General features: G+C 41.4%; 1 protein-coding gene across 1 annotated transcript; it reads right to left on the reverse strand.

Moving 5' to 3' along the window:
- Window positions 1-3,607: 3,607 nt before the first annotated feature.
- On the reverse strand, window positions 3,608-22,498 carry LOC308096456 (ankyrin repeat domain-containing protein SOWAHA). The gene is made up of 14 exons (XM_080443877.1): window positions 22,189-22,498; window positions 18,919-18,980; window positions 18,130-18,426; window positions 16,458-16,568; window positions 13,229-13,285; window positions 12,374-12,475; window positions 11,367-11,420; window positions 10,667-10,810; window positions 9,349-9,447; window positions 6,794-6,880; window positions 6,093-6,167; window positions 5,817-5,886; window positions 5,469-5,558; window positions 3,608-5,191 (listed from the first exon to the last, which is right to left on the reverse strand). The coding sequence occupies exons 1-14, from the start codon at window positions 22,325-22,327 to the stop codon at window positions 5,019-5,021; spliced, it is 1,560 nt and encodes a 519-aa protein (XP_080300003.1). The 5' UTR covers window positions 22,328-22,498; the 3' UTR covers window positions 3,608-5,018.
- Window positions 22,499-24,178: the final 1,680 nt, after the last annotated feature.

Here is a 24,178-nt window from a genome sequence, read left to right on the forward strand (position 1 = left end):
GATCCTTCTTTGCTGTTACGTAGCAAGGACACAAAACAAAATGAAGGTGTCAGATGTAGAACAAAAAACACAATTTTATTGGAAAACAGGTATAAAGGGGCTTTGATAAATAACTAGAGAGACATGGGAGAGAGAGAGAGCGTGGTCAAATCCCCACTGTCGATTCATCCATTATGGGTCCATTTGGTTAGGCTACATTTCGAGTTAAATTAACAATGAAGATTTTATTGTGAGAGAGAGAGCGAACGCAGTGCTTGGCATAGCTACAAAGGTAGTCAGGGAGGTATTTGGGTGGGGTTCGAAGGGCCTCCAGCTAATTCGTCCTCCAGCTACAATGGGATGACCAGAGTGCAAAGAGTAGAAGGCTTATAGCATCAGTGGGCTACATCTCAACACAAACAGCCCAGGGCAGAGGCCTTTGTTCCACTTGTAGAGTCTCATTTCTTTCCTTTCCTCTCTTGGTAACTCTGCTACAATGCAGGTATTGGTCTTGCTCTGACAGGTTGAGTCCGTGCTGTTTGCTATCAGGATGTCAGTCGTTTGCAGAGTGGAAAAGTGGCCAAATGGAGGACAATTGTCCAAGATAGCACAACAAGATAACACGGGAAGGATGAAATTATCTCTGTCTCGGTTAGAAGACGAGTGCCTTCCTCATCTGTGTGGAAACAATGCAGCGGCCATCTATTTACAAATGGCACACACATCTTTGGTTATTAACTCGACTAGACTGTCTGTTCTGAGTGGTTTATTGGATGAGATGCAGAACGACAGCACAAGGCCTAATAAGCAGCTCAGGACAAAGGGCTGAGGTGTGACGTGCAGTTACAGGCCATCACCTGCCTGGGAGCTGACAAAAGGTACTAAGCATGTCATTAGAATAGCTCATAGGTAGGTGTGAACAAGACGACAAAAGCCTGAAGTGAATCCAAAGTGTCTTCGACACCCACTCCTTGTTAGTTATTTTTCCTCCCCCAGATACTAATGTAGATGAGGGCAAAGTTGACAGAGAGAGCCATAAAAATGTGGTGGTGGTAAAACATGCATGCTGCTTTGACATTGAATGTTTAAAGTACTGTATCCATGTTAAGGCAATTAACATTATATATCAGGTAATCTGCATTAGTTTGTGGAATGCTTGTTCAAAATGTAAAATGTATCACTAAATGGAAAATTCAACACATTATTTCTTTGAATGTTTTTTTCCTGTATTTTGAAGTAATGAGTATATGAATTTGAATGAGGTTTTGATCATGTTACCCATGAAACTTGCATACCTCATAGTGGCTCATGCAAAAGTGTAGAGGTAATGTTTTGCAGACTTGTTAAATGCCCATTACAGATCAAAATATCAACACAAGGTAATCAATCAACTGTCATGTGACTTTACATATCATTACAGAAAGAAGCTATATGGGAGAGTAGAAGTCGACTGACAACAAATATGATGGTCGGCCCTCAAGAGGACCCATTCTCCTCTGTAATGGGATTTTCCTGGAACAGCAACACAAATGGATAGATGTAGGCATAGTGTGAATGTTATCAAGCGATCCCACCTCTCTACTATCTACAAATCCACTCGGCCCGACCCCCTTCAACTCTTTTGTCCTTTGTCATTACTCTTATCAGTACCACTCTATCATTCTTTTTCACAGAGTGGTGGCGCTGCAACCGATTGCAAATTTAAGCATGTCTTTGTTTAGGGCCGGGCGAGTGTTCCGCCTCCATCTCCCTCCTGGGTATGCACTGATTGACGGCCCTCCACTGGGTGAGTGACAGGAGGCGTTCGTTAGGTACTGATGGGCAGCAATGACAGCTGGGACAGTTGCGCAGGACCCACTCCACCCCGGTGGGTCCCGGCAGGGGCCCCAGAACCCACAGGATCCTCCATCACCAGCTAGACCCCAGCTCGGCTTGCCTGAGCTCGGTCAGAACCAGCTCACCGCCAGGACCCTGGAGTCCATGGGGTTCCCACTGCACATACATCATTGATAAGATTGTTTAGATACAGGACGACAGTGCAGGCCATTTGCTGTAAACATTATAATTAACCACTTTCAACATGGTGTCCCTATTTTGGGCATGTCATTGCAGGTGAGAACTGTTCAAAATAGTGAAAATAGCCGATCTACAAGCTAAAAACGCGTCGTAATGAGACATGTTGTGAGATTGTAGATCGGCTATTTTAGCTATTTGTTGTACAATGAAGTATAATGGTTAAGTGGTGTAATGCCCTGATTCAAAATCAAGTCATTACTTTAGTCTCCCAATACAATACAATTCATCTGTTTAAACACACAATAATTGCATCATTAAGTTTTAGTGATAGGTCATAATTCTACTCATGTCAATGCAGAAACTGTTTGGGATAGAACAAACTGAATTTGGCACATTTATTATCTTCCACGTTTAGCCCCACAGAGAGCAGCTAATGAGGTTATTGAGCATCTGTGACGTGACATCTACATTTCGGCCTATTTTGTGAAACAATGGCTACAAGGAAGCCAGGGACATTGGGTTCTGTGTTTGCAACTCAAAATAACAATGCCAAGCAGGCACTGGTGGGAGGCTGTGCTCTCATGGAAATGAGCAACCAAACCAACAATGTAACTCCTAATCTCTTCAGAGAGGGGAATCAGTTACACAGCAGTATGCACCCCTCAATGCTTTTCATTAGTCACCACCCCCCTGACACACACACACACACACACACACACCCCTAATGTGTAGCCACAGGCTCTCCTCATACATGCAGATACATGGTACGCCCCCCCCACACACACACACACACACACACACACACACACACACACACACACACACACACACACACACACACACACAGTCTCACACACACACACACACAGTCTCTCACACACACACACACACACACACACACACACACACACACACACACACACACACACACACACACACACACACACACACACACACACACACACACACACACACACACACACACACACACACACACACAAAACAGAAGGGTTGGAATAAGTGGGGCAGGGGGTGGTGGTATGAGGGTGGAGGGGTGAAGAGGCGAGGGCTTGGAACAAGGCCTCAAAGCATGGGATTAGAGTTAATGTGCCCTCCCTGGGTTATAATCTCTTCAGAGGGGGACTTTGTTTGAGGGGCTTGAGGGCAGTAAGATAAGTATCTATTACAGAAACTCCCCTCTTATCCCCGTAACACCCCCCTTCAAATATGAAGCACAAAAACACTTGCCTCTGTTCCCCCCTCTGTGTCTTCTGATATCCAAGAGCCAAAAGCAAGTGCTGCCCTATTCAGCTAATCAGGAATTAAGGTCTAAAGGCTGTATTGAGAGTTAGCTGGGCCCATATTTACTCCATCTGTAGCCCACAAAGTCAGGTGGTGGATGCCAGATCAAAGGCAGCTTAACAACCAGGGAGATATATTGCTCTGAGAGAAAGAAAAAAAGAAACCCTGGAAAGTAGATGTAATATTGTTTAGTTATCCCAGGGTGTAATGAAAATAGTCTATAATAAGATAATAATCTTAACTTCATGACACAATATATGTGCTGTGTGTAATGATAACGTCATCATGATAATGATAAAATATAATCAAGTCTGATACAAAATATACTTTAATATCAAAATATTTTCAATACATAATATTCAAAAAATATATAAATACTGTGCAAAACAAGCAGTCAAAGAGGCAGGTCCATTTTAAGTTGATACTGTACTTTTAGCTTGCACAAACATCTTGTACATACAAGAACTACAAGAATGACTTGAAAACATGAAACTACAACTAAACATCCTCTGTAAGTGTTGGTTTGTTTTCATTACATTTGCAAAAAAACATAACAGGAAACACTGACATTATTAAGTATGAGAATAATTCAAAATCCCTATAAACTTAACAGAAAGTAATTCTTCGGACACTGATCACATCGCAGCAGTCACATTTCAACAACTTCTACCACCCTGGCGTCCCTAATTAGAAAAAAAAAATCTAAACGTTCTCTTTTTTACATTTCAAAACAAATATAGCAGATCAACAAGCTCACAAGACATCATGTTGAGAGCTTGTAGATTGGCTATTTTCACTATTCATCATACAACAAAGTATATAGGGCTCAAGTGGTTAACAAAACACTGGAATTAACTCTGGAATGTGTCATTGACTCATAATACATTTGCTAATGCGAAAGACAATTCTACCTTGCTGTCACCTTGTTCTCCGAGCTCACGTGTGCTTGCAGAAGGGTAATTCAACTGAATGACCTGTCACCACCTTACTAGAGGATAGCTTTTAGGATAACAACAGAGGACTACTAAATTACAACACTTATGAGCTGCTCTTCACCTGCTAATCTGGTGTCTTCAATAAACCAAAAACCTGGCATGCATGGAGAATCTGTGCAGTCTCCTGAGCTCACATGAAAATGTAAGGCAAACCAAAAGTAATAATTTAGTTTCATTGAATGGCTTCATAAAATATAAACATGTTTGCGCAATTGTATAATTAAAAAAGCATACGCAGCTACTGTCTAAACCGCCATTTCCTACCGGAGACTACCACGATAAAGCACAACCTTGAGTGTTTCATTGCTTTCATACAAAAGTACTTTACTGCCGTCTTTTTTTGTATATATATGGGTGAGTAGTGGTACATTTTGCTGAATTGTGTTGCTTCCAGCCGTCTGCAATCTGAAACTAAAACTAGTTCCCCATTGTTTGCCGTTGCCACAGACAACACAGAGTGATACTTTTACAGATGATTTACGCATTCCTTTTTTGTGGTTATGAATGCCTCTTGACCAATTACAATTCACGGTTGGAGCTAGCTGTTGTTTAATAAAGCATTTGAGTTCAGTGTTTATTAATTATGTGTTGTGTTTATAATATGTAAACAGTAGGTGTGAATGCATGTATGTATTTATGTTTTTTTTTCTTGTGCATCAGTGAGATCAGTGAGCAAGAGAAGAAGTACATTGTTTGAATTGTCTGTTGTCCTCTAGTTTGGGTTTCTTAACGGGAGAACTTCCTGGATCTGTATGCAGGGACCATGAGCTGCTGTGGTGCTGACCTCTCCTCTTCTATTGGAGCCAGCTCTTCCGCAGAGCCCCACTTCTTCTTGGACTGGAACAACGAAGTCAGCTTCCTGTTCCTGCTCCGCTCTCTGGCCTGGGTCACTTGGAATTCTAAGAGGACATGTCATGAAATGAAACACTTTGTTGAAGCCCATAAGCCATTGAAAATAGATTAAAATTATTGATCGTGTGCGTGATCAGATGGTGTATTTTAGTGATTACGTTCTGCATTCATGGTCATTCATTCTTCCGTCTACATTTTAGTGTACGAATCCAGCGACAGTCACGCCTCACTCTTGGGAGTTTGCGGTCTTTGTTCCTTCCTGTTTTCAGCCTCAGCAATTTCAAAATCATTATCATTTCGGTATCAAAAGTAAGATAAACTCACGCATCTCACTGTCTTCCTCGGGTCCCCCTGTGATGTTTAGATAGTGGCAGGCAAGGCGGCCACTGTAGTCCCTCAGTTTTTCATTAGCACCTGAGATAGAAAAGCAGCTCTGATGAATCATGGACAGGGGAGGTAGTGTCTGAGCTACTTCAGACACCTTATACTCTATAGCCTTAGGTTATAGTTCTCCACTATTGTGAATTCAAGGTTAGCTTTTAAGGCTATCCACCCACACAATTTGTGGGTTGAATCAAGAATCAAGAGAGGTTTGTTTGTCGCTCACTCATACAGGTACAAGCAGCGAAATGTTGAATGAAGATATGTTGTCATTTGTATTCATTTATTTACCATACGTTCGTAGAAGGTCAAGAATGTGATGGTGCCCATGCAATGCTGCAATGTGTAAAGGTGTGTATCCCTGTAGAACAAAAGACAAATGTAAAATCAATGGGTATAAAAAACATACATAAAGAACACATGTTCTTTATACATATAAAGGTGTTTTAAAAAAAAGATGTTTTACAATAATTACTTTTTATAAGGGTAGTGGTGGTATGCTCACTGGCACGCATCCCCTCTAACACTATTTATGCTTAAAGCATATTCAATGTGTTTGAAAATCACCTTTGACATTTTACCATGTATAGCGTGTTGAGGAACAACTATGGAAAACGTCTGAAAAAGGTTAATACCTACCCCCTAGAGTTTCCCATGCGCAAGCACACAGCCAATGAAAACACCAAGGGAGAAAATATACAAATTAGCAAAGGTTATGGCAACACAAGATAATGATAAAAACATAATTGGTTGGTAATTCACCGAAAATTGCACAGCTCTAGAGTTTGGCACGCTTGTACATACAGACACCGTTTTGGGGAAACAATTAACATGACATGACATGATTTATTAGCAGTGTGCTCCTGCAGTGTTGTAACACGTGCTGCTGTAATACATTTGCACAGCTGGCTTGCCACAGAGATTGTTTTGGAATGTTACATCATCAAGGGGCACAACAGAATAAAAAAAGAATACCTGCCCTCAAACCAGCAGGCCAAGTGGCCTTGTTCCGTTGGTTATTTCCAAGTCATTAAAATGAAACCACTTGCACAGCCCAACACTTCCTACCTGTACACATCTTGATACAAGAGCAGGTACTCACATGCTGCAAGGAAAGAGCAAACACGCATTACTTGTACATATTAAACAAGTATTACATAAATCAATCATTGTTTTTCAGTAACTCACACACAATATATTCTGTGAAGTCAGAGACATCCTGTTGAAAGTGTAAATGTAAGTTATTATTGTATTTGGGATGTACTCACTGATTTCGTGTTAACATCAGCTCCTGCGTTAGCCACCAGGGTGGCCATGTCCTCTTTGCCATGTTTTGCTGCCCAGTGCAAAGCTGTCTGTGAACAATAAAGAGATGAATGAGTCATTCATATATATAGATATTACATAGATACACTGTGTATATTATATAGTGACAGCACAGCAGAGCAGATACAATGTTTTTGTTCTATACCACGTAAAGCAACCATATGCTGCCCAATATCAACATCAAATTTCTGCTCTGTACTATTGTCATGTCATGATAATTGCTCTAGTGTCATTACTGTGCTAACAAGTCACCCAAGCTAAGCGGGAAGCTTGACGGCTTCGTATTGGCTGTATACGAGGGCAGAGGGCCAGCTGTGCACAGAAGGGAGCGGGCCGATGGAGAGACGGAGGGAAGGAGGGATGGTTTCCTGCCATCTAACGGAGCCTAATTACAAAACAACACTGCACTGTGCCCACAGTTGGGGGGCCCAGCAGCCTGTCACGGTGGGGGAAGATTGATGATGTTAGTCTGACCCACAGAGGGTAGCCCAACCCAGGCATCACCACACTACTGTCAGCAGCACCCGTCAAAAGGGAATAGGGCCCCCGCTAACCTAGAGCCTGGAGATATACACACATGACATTGACTACATGTACGCAAACACATGCATGGATATACCCACACAAGTTTGCAAGGGCATGTGCACGGCAATAACGCACAAATAACATTCACATGACACTAATTCTTATACAGAGACACACACACGCGCACGTGCACGCACACGCATATTACGTGCATGCACAAACGTGCTACCATGCGCACCTAAAACGGAGTCGCACATACACCGGATCCACCTGTCTGGGTATTTAGTGGTGTTGCTGTGATCAACTGCGTTGCCCTTGTCAGGGTGTTTGTGCAGGGTAATTACATGCTATCATTAAAGTGAAAGCACGAGAGCTGCAGATGTCTCAGGCTAGGAGTAACCACAACTGGTGCTCCTACACTCCTATACCTTTAAGTGTGTATGTCATCCCAATCGTCTCCCTTAATAAAAGCAATCTGGACATGTCAAGGCTATGTTGGACTTGTGTGAATCCCTGTAGATAAGACGGTCTGTTGTTAACAAGCGTATGTCTGATTTTAGCCACAGTAACCCTGGTGTCGTCCCTATTCTAGGCATGTCATTATAGACAAATATGTTTAATTAATTTTTTAATGGCAAAAATAGCAGATCTACAAGTCCACAACAAGTCGCATATTTGTAGTAGGCCTTAAGTGTTTAAGCATAAATAAGGGAGAGTGTGTACTGTACTGTACTGTACTGTACTGTACTGTACTGTACTGTACTGTACTGTACTGTACTGTACTGTACTGCACTGTACTGTACTGTACTGTACTGTACTGTACTGTACTGTACTGTACTGTACTGTACTGTACTGTACTGTACTGCAGTAATACCAGTACTACTACTTACCAGTCCTACTCCGATACTTCATAGCAAACTGAGTCTTAGTAGCTGCTAACAGCTAAAAGATTATCTGAACTTCTGTATGCATCAAAGACAATACAAAGTGTAATGAAAATACTCTCTTTAATCAGAGTTTCCCAAGTGGGAGACCAAACATCTAGCGCTCACCCAAGACATAATGGCCATGAGTGATACTGTGCTTACGAGCTTCAAGCAGCACGACTTGTCAAGCAGTAGGTATCCTACCCAACACCAGGGTCTAAATTTCCCAACCTCCAACCACTGCAGATGTGCTAGTTGTAAACCAAGATTGGTTAAAATAATATTTTATTAATTACAATAAGTTCCGACTTGCAGCTTTAATAGAGGGTTTGGGCACACTGTGTTTGAAATACTTCACAGTGGTTATGAACAACCATTTCCATCTGAGGTTTCTACAAAGTGCATAGTCACTCATTGTCTCTGGTTACATATGGACACCAGTTCTTTAAGGGCAAATTCCTCAAAGACAACTTAACATCTGGGGGCTGAGCCATAACCTCACTGTGGAATGAATCCACAATCTCTCTTTTTAAGCCCTACTAGTCATACGACAAATAGCAAAAAAATTACTTGTGAGAGCGCGGCACATTGCAACGTGTTGTGAGATTGTAGAATGGCTATTTTAGCTATTTTTTTAATATATATATATACATTTGAAAATGTTTTAAAAAATGTTTGCTCAAAATGGGGACACCATGGATAATGTGGTTAAATCATAACTCAATGAGCTCGTTGAGCTGTTGATGTCAGAACCCATGTATATTGTGCACATTGAAGGGGAATATTAGAAGAGGCATATACACCTCCCTTTGTTTGGAGGCTTGCCTGACAGACATATTGTGATAGATCGCGCCTCCATGTCTTTTGTCTGTCCGCCTGTCACATCCTAAAGACAGATGGGCCAACGGGCCACTTGACAGACGGCTCGCTCGGCCTCCCGGTGGGCAAGGCTGATGGACGAGGCTGAACAGGATGTGGCGTCTCTCCTTCCTGTCCCAGCCTACTGGGGTGGGCCCAAACCCCCCCACCCCCACTTATCGGTTCACTCGGGACGACAGGGTTTCCCACTGAAGGAAGCGGTGTCTAAAAGGACTGAGCAACAAGTCGACGGGAGAAACAATGACCAGACTGAGACCAAAGCCTTCCTGGATTTGGAGAGACACAGAGAGGAGTGATGGGAGAATGATGCACTTACAAACTGTCGAGGGCAGAAAGAGGAAGTCCATCACAGCAGGAACGGCAAGCCAGTGTCCCAGGAAGAACGAGAAAGAGAGTGTGAGACAAGGAGGAGTGATCAGCACTTAAAGGAGGAGTTCACCCAAAAAATTACTTATTTTCTATCAATTACATACCCCATGAAGCCTTGATTTCATGGATTTATTTTTGTTTTTGTGGCATTCCTAAGACAATAATTTGATGACCGTGTGTATTTCCGGTAGGAGACACAAATAATCTACTTTGTGTCTCCTACCGGATACATTAGCCGGTAGGAGACGGGTATCAAATTATTAGCTTAGGAATGCGACAAAAACAAAAAAGAATCCATGGATTCAAGGCTTCATAGGGTGTGCAATTGATAGAAAATAAGTAATTTTTTGGGTGAACTCCTCCTTTAACTTATTGGAGATATGGGTGTTATGTTTCTTAGATTTTGTGTGTGTGTGTGTGTGTGTGTGTGTGTGTGTGTGTGTGTGTGTGTGTGTGTGTGTGTGTGTGTGTGTGTGTGCGCGCGCGCGCGCGCGCGCGCGCGCGTGCGTGCGTGTGTGTGTGTGTGTGTGTGCGCGCGCGCTGGGCGTCATTTTAACCCATTAAAACCGGGAAAGCATCTGTATCATTTTAGACTTTTGCGTTGGCTATTCAAAAATAGCAGATGTACAAGCTCGCAGCGCCGCACGAAGTGTGAGAAATACTGATTTAGAAGGCATTTGTAGAATCGGCCTCAGGTCTTAATGGGTTAACAGGATAAAAACGGACAAATGAGAGTCAATTTTGACACTGTCCACACACTCATTTTGCAGTGATGATCAAACTGGCTTTAAGAATACATTTTAACTACCTCACCAACTCCTCTGCCTTGGCGCTCTACAAACTCACAACACGTCGCAGCGCGACATGTTGTGAGCTTGTAGAACGGCTATTTTCGGTGCAACGACACGATGCGCAAACCAAGTATAACTCAGGCTTTAAAGGGAACATCAAAGCTGCCAGAGGGGGACTCAGCACCTTCCCGGGGACATGACCAACATTGTTCTACAATTAATCCCAGCCTGCTCTATTACTTTCAGATTATCTTTAAGTGGGTGAAGTCTTTGTGGCGCAGTAAGGCCCTCTTCTTAATCCCCCCTGAAACCCCAACTCCTGCACTTCAATGGTGGCCATGCTATCTTGTCCGGGTGGGGACGGCAGAGGCTTAAGGGGGGCTACTCTTAGAAGGTGGTCTGCCATGGCCACAGGACGGTGTGAGAAACCGTGACACAGGGGAGGGACAGCAAACATGAGCTCAAATCTCTTAAGCGCACATGGGATACAAATGAAAGGATTTGGGTTGTCAGGGGGCCACAGGAGCTAAAAAGCTATCTTTCATAATCCTTTTGATAGTGGACCTTTGAAATGCATGATCTGGGTGTTTTTTATTTTTGTTTTTTTATACAGGGTTCCCAGAGCATGATAAAAGAGAAAATGTTCAATTGAAATGTGCATGTGAAATGTATACGTATAAACATGTCGACATCTGGGACACATAATTTAGTTATCACTCATAAAAATCCATATTGCTTTGCAGTGTGGTCAACTTGCAGGACAGGTAACAGTAGCTAACATTTTTAATGAATTTCAAGAAGAGAAGAACATTTTTTCGGTTGAAAACCAGTTACTATCTTCAAGCTTTGATTGTGCAACAGAGCATAAATTGGACTAAAGAGAGGCATAGCAGTATATGTATCTACAGAATAATTATTCTGTATCAATAAACTTACCCCCTGAGTAGGATCACCATCATCAGAGTCCACATGGTGCATTAAAATGAGCAAAGGAAAAAATCAACCAGAAAACGTTACATAAAAACTGGAACAATGTTGTATCCATATGCTAGAGATTCAATACTCACTGAGGTGAAGTCCTTGTTTGGTCCAACATGAAAGAAAACAAACCATATATTATTAGGTAGGTTTACTAATGAAATAAATGAAACAAACCTCAGAACTCTACACTGATATCCAATGGACAATTGAGGGCAGATCTGTTGATTTCATTGCAATATTACACGTACACACACAAACATTCTCAGTGTTATTTTATCCATTAGTAACTCAAAGTGACCTTAAGGAAGTTAAATTAATATTTATAAAAATTAATATATTATTAAAAATAATAATTAATATTTCTCTGTCGGGCAGAAACCTTGTATTTGTATATAATCATCTTTTTATAATGTTTTCACAAATTAATGCCCTATTTATACAGATACTTGTATATGTAGTGTATATGTAGTGTTGCGCAAAAGCAGCGAAAATAACCAATTACAACACAACACATGCGCTGTGAGCTTGTAGATCTGCTTTTGCTATTTTTGAAAGCAGCACTATGTAACTTTGTTTTAATGAATACAATGTAACGTTGTCCAATCTATATGGTAGAGTATGTTAACACAATATAACAATAATAATACAATTGGGGTGGTTGTATTTTGTTTCCCTGCTCTTCTATTGAGATATTTAGATTGTGTCAAAGGTCATGTCTCACCTAGACACAGCATCTGACACGAATTTTGACCTGATGGTCAAGATTCTATTTATCCCCTGAGCAAGCAGGCACTCTCTATTAGCTCAATGGTAAAGATTTCAGCACAGGAAACCGAGTTCAAATCCGGGGTAGAAGAGGAAAGTTACGTAGTGCTGCTTTAACAAGAGCTTGTGACTAATAACTACATTGGATAAGTTCTTTTTTTCTCGTCCATTTCCTGAAAAGTAGTGGGTTTTGGACATACAGTAAAAGATTTCCTCCCGACAGCGACCATATGAGCGCTCTCTTTGTTTATTTGTCATTCTGAATCAGAGTGGAGATGGTTTCTACCTTCTTGTTGGCCAGGGATGGATCCTGTCGCAGCAGCTCAGACAGGGTCGGGACCCGAGCACCAGCAGCCGAGTAGATCCACTCCTTCTCTAGAGGGTCCAGCTAGCACAGAGAGGGAGGGAGAGAGGTCAGCGCAGAAAGGCACGCACACAAAACATGCACGCACGTTGCACATACAGGCACGTGCACACACTGCAAAATTCAGAATGCTTATTTAACGTAATTTTATGTAAGGGTCCATTTTCACACTCACACACACTTCACGAGTTAACACTCCAGATTTTGCAGCGCTCATGTGCAGCAATCATGTGCATACTGGCACGCACGCACGCACGCACGCACGCACACACGCACGCACACACACACACACACACACACACACACACACACACAGCACTCTCATCACTATCACTACATCCTGTTCTGTGCTCCAGTGATAGTGTGAAGGGTATAGTGACTGACAGTTGACCCCTTCATACAGTACACACTGAACTGTTTTTACTTTCATTCTCATATAAACACAGATAACATTTAATACCATATAAATTACAACTTATGATGGACAATTGGCCATATGCATTTCTATAAAGTTGTGGTAAGTCTCAAACAGAAATCTCACTGATATTGACTATGTAAAAACATATCGTTGCCTTCAGGCAGAAACCTTGTATCTCATCTTTTTATGGTTCATTTTTTATTTTTTATGAACTAATGCCCTATATTTTCTACTTTGTTGTTTGACAGTAAAAAACCACACCAAGCTCACAATGCTCAAAATCCTTTGTCTATAATGACATGCCCAAAATGGTTTCCACCCAATTTCATTTTATTCCTTGGTTATTATGATGAACTTACAGCAACAGCGGGGGAGCCGATGCTGCCCATACCCTCCTCATCCTGCTCCGACTCAGACTGAGAAACAAAAATACAATGAAATGATATATCAGGTTTTTTGAATAGTATAAACAGTTGTATTTTGCAAAGTAAGGAGACACACATGCATGCACGCATGTGTATGCACACGCAGACGCGCACGCACACGCACGCACACGCGCGCACACACACACACACACACACACACACACACACACACACACACACACACACACACACACACACCCACACACACACACACACACACACACACACACACACACACACACACACACACACACACACACACACACACACACACACACACACACACACACACACACACACACACACACACACACACACACACACATACAGAGGTAATGAGGCAGTAAAACAGAGGTGAGGCTTTCACACTAAAGGGGTATTGAATAACAATCCAATTAACAATTAGTTGAAAAACAACATGTCTAGCCAGGCCATGTTCTTTTCTCACCATTTCAGTTTAAACAAAAAAATAAGAATCTCAAAATAGAGACTTCTCTTAGTGCACATAAGTGTCACTTTGGTTGATTAATGTGAGGGTGGGATGATATTTTCTTTTCATCGACATTTTGGTGGACTTGCTCGTTAATTGTTCTCAGATCATACAGAGACATGATGTCAAAAATGCACACTTTTCATGTCCCTCGCGAAAAAAACAAACAAAAAACTGTCACACATCACTGTGTTGAACAAGAAAAGTGGAACGACACACTTCTCTTCTATTTATCCAGCCAATTCCACACTGGCACATGTCCATTTCTTCTCCCCCTCTTTGGTGGAAACCATAACAAGGAGGAAAGAAAAATATTGTTGGGCACAAAGTTAAATGTTGGAACCTGTGTAGTTACATTAATTTTGCCCAGTTCCCTCTCAACACTTTTTTACTTTCTTTTTCCTGAAAACTATCCCTCCAAACTATCCTCTCCATTTTGGTATGGAGAGTGTTGTACAGTAGAGTAGTGCATCGAACAGAGAGGTGATTATATATGTACAGTTAGGGTCTAAGACAGTGTTTATGAAACATTTTTATGGGTCACGAGTAAATATCCTGCTTTTTTTTTAACCTTTCCTAAAAGTTTTTTCAGACATAAAAAAAAACAGATTTACAACAGTTCAAGTTCACAACATGTTGCGATGCCACACGTTGAACTGTCACGATTTTATAAATAGGGCTTAAGGGATTAATCATAATGTATTTTTGTAAATTTGGGTCCCAACCCCTGGGACCACACCGGATAACTAGACTGCTGGGACTTGTAGCCAGGCTCGATGGTCCACAATTTAAAAATTTAAGTTGACGATTTATTCATTTTATTTTATTTTTAAGTAAAAATAGCGGAAACAATCTGAAATAGCTGATCTACAAGCTTACACTTGACGTGTCACAAAGTTGTAAGCTATTTTTACCTGTTTTTGGAATAAAATGAATAAATAGTCAACTTAAATTTTTGTATGAACATTTTTAAACATGGTAATGGTTATGACGAATATGACCAAATAATTGTGATTATCTTAAATAATTGCGATTAGACGATTATGTAATAATTGTGACAGGCCTAATGCTGCCTACACGACACGTAGCCCGTTGGCTGGTCCTCTGGATGCCGCATTGCCGCAGGTCCCTCAGGTTCTCATGGCCAGGCTGTGCTGCTCCCCAACAGGGCCTCTTGGCTGCCATCTTCCCAGCCAATGCACCAGTGTGACAGGCTTGACGGTCGGACAGACGACAGCCAAGGTTTCGAGATGTACTCTTATTTTCTCCAGTAGCCATATGCAGGATCACATACGCTGGGCTTGCCATGCTGTGGTACTAGATCTAAAGATCCTGTAGCGACAAACTAAATTCACTGGGGAGAGCAGACAGTGTTCTGTCCAGACAGTGGCTCTCCCTGAATAGTTGTGGAGATGATCGATCCTGTTGTGCATCGATTACCTCCATGCACAACAGACCCACACAACAGGTGCGCAGCCACACCCAGCTCTGAGTCCAATCACAGCTTGACTCAGGCCAAGTATCCCACAGCACTATATAAATACGCCATTTACTAACTGTAGCCAAAATAGCTGTTGGCTTCAATAGAGCAGAAAAACTGTCATGATATTCATTATGGGCCTAAATATGAACTTCAGTGATGCAGCTAATACCTGAGCTAAAACACTTGACTGCAGTGTTACATTCATACAGCTCCAAGGGGTCAATAGATACTTAAGACCATCAAGGAAAGCTACATTTTCACGAATGAATCCCAAACTTTTCCAATGGCCACCAAACCATCATTATCTTTCTAATGAGTTCTAACGTGTTGCTAATTAACATGAGAACAGGGGGCTTTATTTAAATGCAGCTTGGCTGTCTCACTATCATCTGCCCCTCCCTCTCAAACATTCAGCACTGAAACCCAGGGGATTTACTTAGCACCACCTGGTGGTTACTCGTGGAAGCACTGGTGAAGGACTTAAAGGAGAATTTTGGACTAAAGTTTTCTTACCTTTTCTATGACGTTATGATATCTTAGGATGAATGGTACAGTAGAAAAATTTCTTAACTCCACCCCTGAGCCGCCACAGCTTAAAAGGTGCGCGGATAGGCCTTAGGTTAGATCACATATTTTAATAGCTTTTTTTTTTTTTTTTGATCTGACGTTCATAGTGATGCAAAAAAAAAAAAAAAAAAAAAAAAAAACAGAAGTCTCGCTAGACGAGATTGAAATCTTGAGATTTCAATCTTGTCTAGCGAGACTTCTGTTTTTTTTTTTTTTGGGACAGTGTTCTGTCACTATGAACGTCAGATCTCACCCAAAAAATATTTAAAAAAAGCTATTAAAAAGGTAAGAAAACTTTAGTCCAAAATTCTCCTTTAAGTGGGTATGATGACTCATGGCTTTCTCATCGTCAACAGCCTTTGGCTGGATTTAGCTGAAATCTCTCTTGTGTAGTATTGTTTTCCCAGACAAGTTTTGTAACTGTGACTATTTACCTGGAGGGGGGGGGGGGTAGGAGGACATTCTTACCCGATTAAAATGTGAACAGCATGGGAATTCACCCACAGTGAATTGTTCATCAAGCTGTTATAGAGATGTATTTCAGCGAGTTAAATACATATATCTCTATTTATGAACAATCTTAGAGCAGTTATTTCGGTTCTTTCAGTTAGTCCTGTCTTTACCTTTGATACAGAATCTTTATCTATGTCATCCTCTGCATTGCTATGTGCCATGGGTTCCTCAATTTGGACAGGAGCTTCCTGAGTAGACTGGATGGTGAGAGAGAGCTGGTCCTAAAAGAGCAAAGACAACAGCAGAAAGAAGACGTTTGTTTGTGTGTGTGTGTGTGTGTGTGTGTGTGTGTGTGTGTGTGTGTGTGTGTGTGTGTGTGTGTGTGTGCGTGTGCGTGTGCGAGTGCGTGTGCGTGTGCGTGTGCGTGTGCGTGTGTGTGTGTGTTTGTGTGTGTGTGTGGAGGGGGTACACTCAAAAGTTAGAGTTTAGCTGAGATGTTCGTTGAGGCTAACCGCCCTGAATTCATACTTTGCGTGCAACAGTTACTTCTCTTCCTCATCTGTGCCCAGAGAGATAAATGCCTACTTTAGCACTTGTCTGCACAAGTGACTCATGTGCAGAGACAGTTAGCCAGTTTAAAAATGTATTAATCTTCATGCTTAAACGCGTGAGGTCTTTACATGAACAATGTGTAGCAGCATGTATAAAAGCACTTTTGTCGGATTATGGTGCATTTAACTGTTATATATAGCACATTTGTTCTTTACAGTTTTCAAGTGCTGACATGCATAAGGTTTAATCAGCTCCACCCCTCGAGCAAAGATATATCTGGTTGCTTGAACAGGCGGTATCTTTGCACTGCTCACTCTTATCACAAGACTGATTTGGCCATAGTGAAGAAAAATGGTTCTTAGACATGATGAGAACGGACACAGCGCCACACAGATCCTTTATCCATTTCCAAGCCACAGCAGTTTCATTAATATTGAGGCTCACACTAGGAAAGATAGTGCCCGGCAGGGTACGCTTACAAAGAGGGCCTTGTTTAGGAATAAACACGTCATGGACACAAAGAGTTACCACATACTAAGTGTGCTAGGAGGTTGTTACAGATACAACATGCGTGTTGCATCTTGGACATTATCTAGCCCTGTGTGTTGATGCTGGATCATCCCATTTCTTTCATAATCCTACACATAATTAAGGCAAGTCCCTCACACTCTCTGTTCCGCATTTTTCTCCTCACTGGCTTGTGCAATTGATCTCAACTTGCACACGGCATTGACCATTAGCATTATTCAGACCGTGAGGCGGCCAGTTTTTAACTTCGCCCAAATTCAGGCTGTTTATTAGCGTTTTTGGGAAACTCTGTTTAACTCTGTTTTCGCCGTTACTGCTCATGCAAGGCCACGTGCACATGCATGCGCGGCCACAGGGTCTGTTGTCACGGCTACGTCCCCCCAGGCTATGGGATGTACTTTGTTAACTCTTGGTGCTAACAGCGTTAGCGGCTACGGGGTCTGTTGTCCCGGTTACGCTCCTCGGGCTATGGGATGTACTCTGTTATCACAGTCCCAATCAAGTGGCCAGTCCTCGGGTAGACTTAGCTACAGGCTGCAGCTCTCGGTGCTAGTAGCGTGAGGGATGAGCGTGTAGATTGTTTGTGTGGTCCCCCAGCTGACCCCCAGCGAATGCTTTGCGGACCACTTGGGGGTCTACGGACCACCTGCCTCAAAAAAACATTTATTTCATTTGATAATGTGCCCATCCCAAGCTGATCTCTTAACAACTCTCTCCCCCAGCCCCAGACTGTAGAATAGAATAGAATAGAATAGCATTAACCTCCTGTGATTCTGTGTGGTCAGCGGCTTCTGTTACAGTGATGCTGGGACCTCCACAACACATCACCTGACCAGACCCCCTCTCTGCAGGCCCTGCGGTTGAGGCTGAAGGAACAACCCGGACATCCTCCTTAGGACAGCATGGAGATGAGGTCACCGGCCCCTCCCACTGTGCGGTGCCTGGCGTCCTGGCCGGGCTGGAATGTCTCTGTCCGTCGCCGTTTGTCCCACCATGTTCTGTGTCTCGGTCCTGAAGCAGCTGTCTGTATTTCTTCTTAAGAACCAGGTACTTCTCACCCTAGAAATAGTGAGCCCGTCAAAAAAACAATATCAATATCAATATATATATATAGTGCAAACAAGTACAGTATAATGACGATTTGTGTGTCTTGTATGTATGTACTATACATATATATATATATATGTGCTTGTCTTTAATAATAATGTACAAATCATGCAATATAACATACTTTTTCTTTTACTAGACTGGATTTAGAAGGATTTTTTTTAAAAATATATATATTCGTATATAAGGATGTGTGTAACTTCTTTTGCATTGTAAAAATAACCCATTAAAGAAAAATACAAAGTGAGGCAACAATCCCTAGGGGAAAGCAGAGGGTGCACACAGCTGTGGTAAACAAAGCAAACAGACGGAACTCTTTTTTTGGGTCACAATTATTTAGTGACCTCACACTGTGTCTGTGTGGTATAATGAATATATATAATACATCACAGCAGGGCTCTTAGTTTCCAACAAAGGTTTAAACCAGTTTCCAGCTTTACTTACATTCTCTGACTTCACTGATGCAATTCTGTCAATTATGAGTTTGAATTCCTCCCTGTATTTAGCTGAGGGGAGAAAAAAATGTTTGGAATGAACAATTGGAAGCTAAATATAACATCAACATGGTTTCTTACATATTTCTCTACTTGGATTCATACAGGTTATCGTACACAAATTGTCAAATGTTTATGAAAAGCCCTCTCAGGAGTCAGGATAGAGAGAGAGAGAGAGAGAGAGAGAGAGAGAGAGAGAGAGAGAGAGAGAGAGAGAGAGAGAGAGAGAGAGAGAACAGAGTTAGAATGTCAGGCATTTCACATCAGTTGAGTTTTATATCTAGATTATTATCCTACATTTGGTTGTACAACATTACGTTACTACTATACAGGCATTTCTCCGTAAGCAGACCCTGCCTTAAGAGTCTGTTTGAGATAAATACATCTGTAAGCTATCGCTATGGCCTTTTCTGTTTCTTTCTTCGTCTGGAGGCACTGGGAGGGAGGAGGTCCAGAATTCTTCCCTGTTCCCTGTTGGCCTGCCTGGCCAAACACAGCTCAAGTTGCAAAATAATCATCTCTAAATAAAGTCGGGACAGAAAAGAGGGGAAAAGTCGAAAGAGGGCTCATTCACACAGCATCGCTGGAGGCTGAAATCTGAGTATCTTTGGTCCTACAGTCACAATCATCGTTCCAGTGCAAGCTAAATAAAACTACAGTTGGTTTACTGATAGACCACTGTCTCTTCAGATGAAGCATGACCCTGCCTCCATGAACAAATAGGCTTATTCAGGCTCATCATTGACTGCTATGTGTCTCTTGGTTATCAAGCAGACATGTTTGGCATGCAAACACAACATGACTGACCGCAGAATGTTCCATGCTAAGGTGTTTTGTTAATGTCTAGGTGTGTGTGTGGGTACAACCGAGGCTTTGGACAATTAAACCCTTTCCTTTTTCCTGACAGTTGCATAGTCTACATTCACAACAACAGGAAACCCAAAGGAAGTAGCCACTTACATCTGTCTTAACAAAAGCATTCCTAGCATACTAGTGTGAATAACAAGGTGTGTATGTCCAATTATTTATTAGCCAGAGGTGCACAAACACACACATCTTCCCACAAACATGGACAGAAGAGACAGAGACAGAGACAGACAGACAGACAGACAGACAGACAGACAGACAGACAGACAGACAGACAGACAGACAGACAGACAGACAGACAGACAGACAGACAGACAGACAGACAGACAGACAGACAGACAGACAGACAGACAGACAGACAGACAGACAGACAGACAGGCAGGCAGGCAGGCAGGCAAGCAGGCAGGCAGGCAGGCAGACAGACAGACAGACAGACAGACAGACAGACAGACAGACAGACAGACAGACAGACAGACAGACAGACAGACAGACAGACAGACAGAACTTGACCCAATAGCGCTATACTTCCTTCGCATCATGTCCCAATTATTTTGCCCAATCCTGATGAAAAAGCTCTCTATTAGAAGCCTGGAACTAGCCATGCATGTGGAATTAATTATGATTAAAACACCATAATCACAATTATGACATGAAAAGCCTGGAAGCACATGCTACTGGGTAACAGGCCTTAAGTGTGCGGTGGGAAGCATTTGACTAATTGGACAGCCATGTCAGATGGCCCACTATCAAAGCAGCTTTCTGAACCTCTGTCAACAACTGCAGTGCTGCTGACAGAGCATCTGGATGGTACATGCTGACAACCGCAATAAAAGGTCACTTTGGATAATCATTTGGGGAGGTTAAAATATGTCAGGCCTAGCTGTAGTTGCATCGCAGGTGGCGATGACAGAGATACTGCGATAATAGAATACCATGATGTAGCTGCAATGTTTCATCACAATAGCAAAGATCTTACAAGAACAAGTCATTCACTCTGCAACACAATACAATTGGTGAATGAATGGATTTCATTGTGCATATAGGGGCTGATCGACTGTGTCACGTGTCTATGTGGAACATACATAGTGTTACAGCGGTGTGGTTCCCGGAACAGGGATCCCTGGGGGTCCTTGGGGAGGTTTCAGGCCAGGGACCCCAATGTAAGTTATTGATAGTTAGTAACCAAATGGACTATATATGGGTCTGTGGCGGAGTGCACAATTTAATGTTACGTTCCATACACTCTCTGAGTTTAATTAACACGGGGGATTTTTACAGTGAACATTTGGGTCAGAGACATAGATAAAATAAGAATGAAACGCACATCAAACTGGAAGGGCTCTTGAAATGAAAACGATTGAGAATCACTATTCGCAGAGCCTAAAAGATGATTGCATGTTTTACTAGTGATGCAGTGCACAGTACAAACCACGGATGCCATGACTACCACAGCAAAGCAGCTCCAAACAACTGGCCTCAAAGAGGAAATGACAGAATTCCTGCTGAAACTATAGATCTGCTTCCAGTGCCTTTAATCTGAACCAGATGTTTTGCTTTTTAGTCGAGAACACAAATGCAACGACATACGAAAAAAATCCATTCATGCAAAAACTGCAGTAGGGAGGAGAGAGCATTGTTAAAAAGCATTATACTTGTGGACGATGAAAGACAAATATCAGTTAGTCAGACAAACACGACCTGTGAGCTACTCTCCGGTCAGTGACTTTAATGCAGTGGTGGAAAGTAACTAAGTACATTTACTCAAGTGTACTGTACTTAAGTACAATTTTGAGGATTTTTTTTACTTTTACTGGAGTATTTCCAATTTTCTATACTTTGACTTCTACCACTACATCTCAGAGGCAAATATTGTACTTTTTACTCAACTACAATTATTTGAAAACTGTTACTGTTAGTTTGTAAAACATACATTAACCAATTCAGCCATGGCTATTTGAAAATAGCAGATCTACAAGCTCACAAGGCGTCGCTTGAGCTTGTAGATCTGCTATTTTCAAGGGATTTTTACACATTTAGAATGTGAAATGAGATATTGTGCATAATGAGTATTTTTACTTTTAGTACTTAAGTATATCTTAACGCCAATGCCTTTGTACTTTTACTCAAGTAAATGTAGAATTCTGGACTTTTACTTATAACAGAGTACTTCTACATTGCAGTATTGATACTTAAAAAAATTGAGTACTTTTTTACCACCACTGATCACGACCCTGTCTGAGTCTCTGTCTGTCACTGTATCCAGTCTGTCTGTCTGCTGCTGGATGTCGCCATTTTCGGGGGAAAACATGTAAAATCGGTAAATCTTTCATGCCAACGGATCAGTGCTACTTACCACGTAATTGCGGGTCACTGTGGCCAATAAAAGGCTTATATGTCTTCAATAGATCTGCGTTTTTCACTTTGCCTGAATTGCCTCCGACTGAGTAGAAATAGTCCAACAGCGATTCTTCACTGACATCAGTCATCATCATATCTATAATCTACTCAATGTTATAGAAACGTTTTTATGATAAAACTACTTCAATATTTTTTTCCGGTTCGTAGACTATTGTTTTAAGTCGTTTACTCGGACATAATTCCCTCTCAGCTAATTAGGTATAAAATGTGCATTACATTACATTATGCCTCATGTCTAACTTGGATCCACCCAAAGGAGCAGAGCAGCGCCTCCTCCTGTTAACCCTTTACTGACCAGCACACTAAAGGCACTATTGTACACTACACTGTAACATTTAAGCAGTGGTGGACTACTACTCACTACGGAGCCCCTTAGGGGACATTACTAGGTAGATTGTTTTAAGGGTAGGTACATTATTTTAAGAGCTAGGTAGATTGTTTTAAGGGTAGGTACATTATTTTAAGAGCTGGTGGTTTATGTTTTCTGGTATGGAAAAAAAAAACATAGGCTATAACATTTTTTTTGAGGGATGAGTTTTTTATTTTGAGGGATGAGTTTTTTTTTTTGAAGGATAAGTTTTTTTTTTTGAGGGATGAGTTTTTTTTTTTGAGGGATGAGTTTTTTTTTTTGAGGGATGAGTTTTTTTTTTTGAGGGATGAGTTTTTTTTTTTGAGGGATGAGTTTTTTTTTAGGAGGGATGAGTTTTTTTTTTTAAAGAGGGATGAGTTTTTTTTTTAGGAGGGATGAGTTTTTTTTTTAAAAGAGGGATGAGTTTTTTTTTTAGGAGGGAAGAGTTTTTTTTTTAAGAGGGATGAAATTTTTTTTTTAGGTTAGTTTTTTTTTTCATGCATGACAAAAAAAAGAAAACTTTGAAAAAAAAAAAAATAACTTGGACCAAAAAAAAATATTATGCCTATCTTGAAAATAAAACCTCTCCTTTTCAAAGTCGCTATTTATAGAATAGTGGAGCGGCTAAGAGAAAAATCGTTCACTTTGTGATGCAAGCATGAAATTTGGTACATTTACTCTTCAAACCCCACTCTTTTCAAAAATACCGCTGGCCACGCAAAATTCCAAAATGGCGGCCCACAAATCCAAGATGTCTGTCCAAAAGTTAGGTTTTTCCTTTATAACTCGAAATGTATTGATTTTAAGCACCATAAATGTATTAAAGTTGAATATAAATTTGGGCATTGTGGATATTTTGGTACCACGTACATGACTGTATCTATTACGGTTCTTGAGATACAGCATATAGGTACTTTTACAGACTCAGGAGAGTAAGAAATGTGCAACATTGATTGTTAATAAGTGAATATGGTGATATTTGGTGTTATTTTCATAACCTGTTATTTTCAGTAGGGTTATAACATACAATTCTAAATCCAAGATGGCGTCCAAGATGGCTGCCATTAACTTGAAGTAATCATATCTTAGCAACTATGATACTTTTTTTTTTGGCGTGCATATGTTTTTTGGTCTATGAATCCAATGGGACCATTGCAGTACAGAATTTAGACGTTGATAAAAGTGGATATTTTGGTACCTCGTGCATGTCTATATCTATTGCGGTTCTTGAGATACAGCTTATAGGTTCTTTTACGGAATCGGGAGAGCATAAAAAAGAGGTTTGAGTTACACCTCACAGTTGCAACTGCACAGAGCTGTACACATGAGACCCAGTTTATTGCACTTGCACCTGCCACGACAGCCACATTTACAGCCACATTTGGTAAGCTGTTTGCACGTCTTGGCTATTGGAGAGTTGGCTGTCCAGAAGACCTGCCATTCCTCACCAACCTTCTGCCATCCCCAGTCTGCAGGGTCCTCTGCTCCTGGCTAACACTGGGTTGCCTGGGCCCACACACAACCAGCCTGGTAGGCAGCACGCCTGGTGTGTTGGAGCAAAGCTGCTCTGGTTGGT

The sequence above is a fragment of the Gymnoscopelus braueri genome, assembly GCF_963280865.1.
Source record: "Gymnoscopelus braueri genome assembly, chromosome: 12".
Lineage (NCBI taxonomy): Eukaryota > Metazoa > Chordata > Actinopteri > Myctophiformes > Myctophidae > Gymnoscopelus > Gymnoscopelus braueri.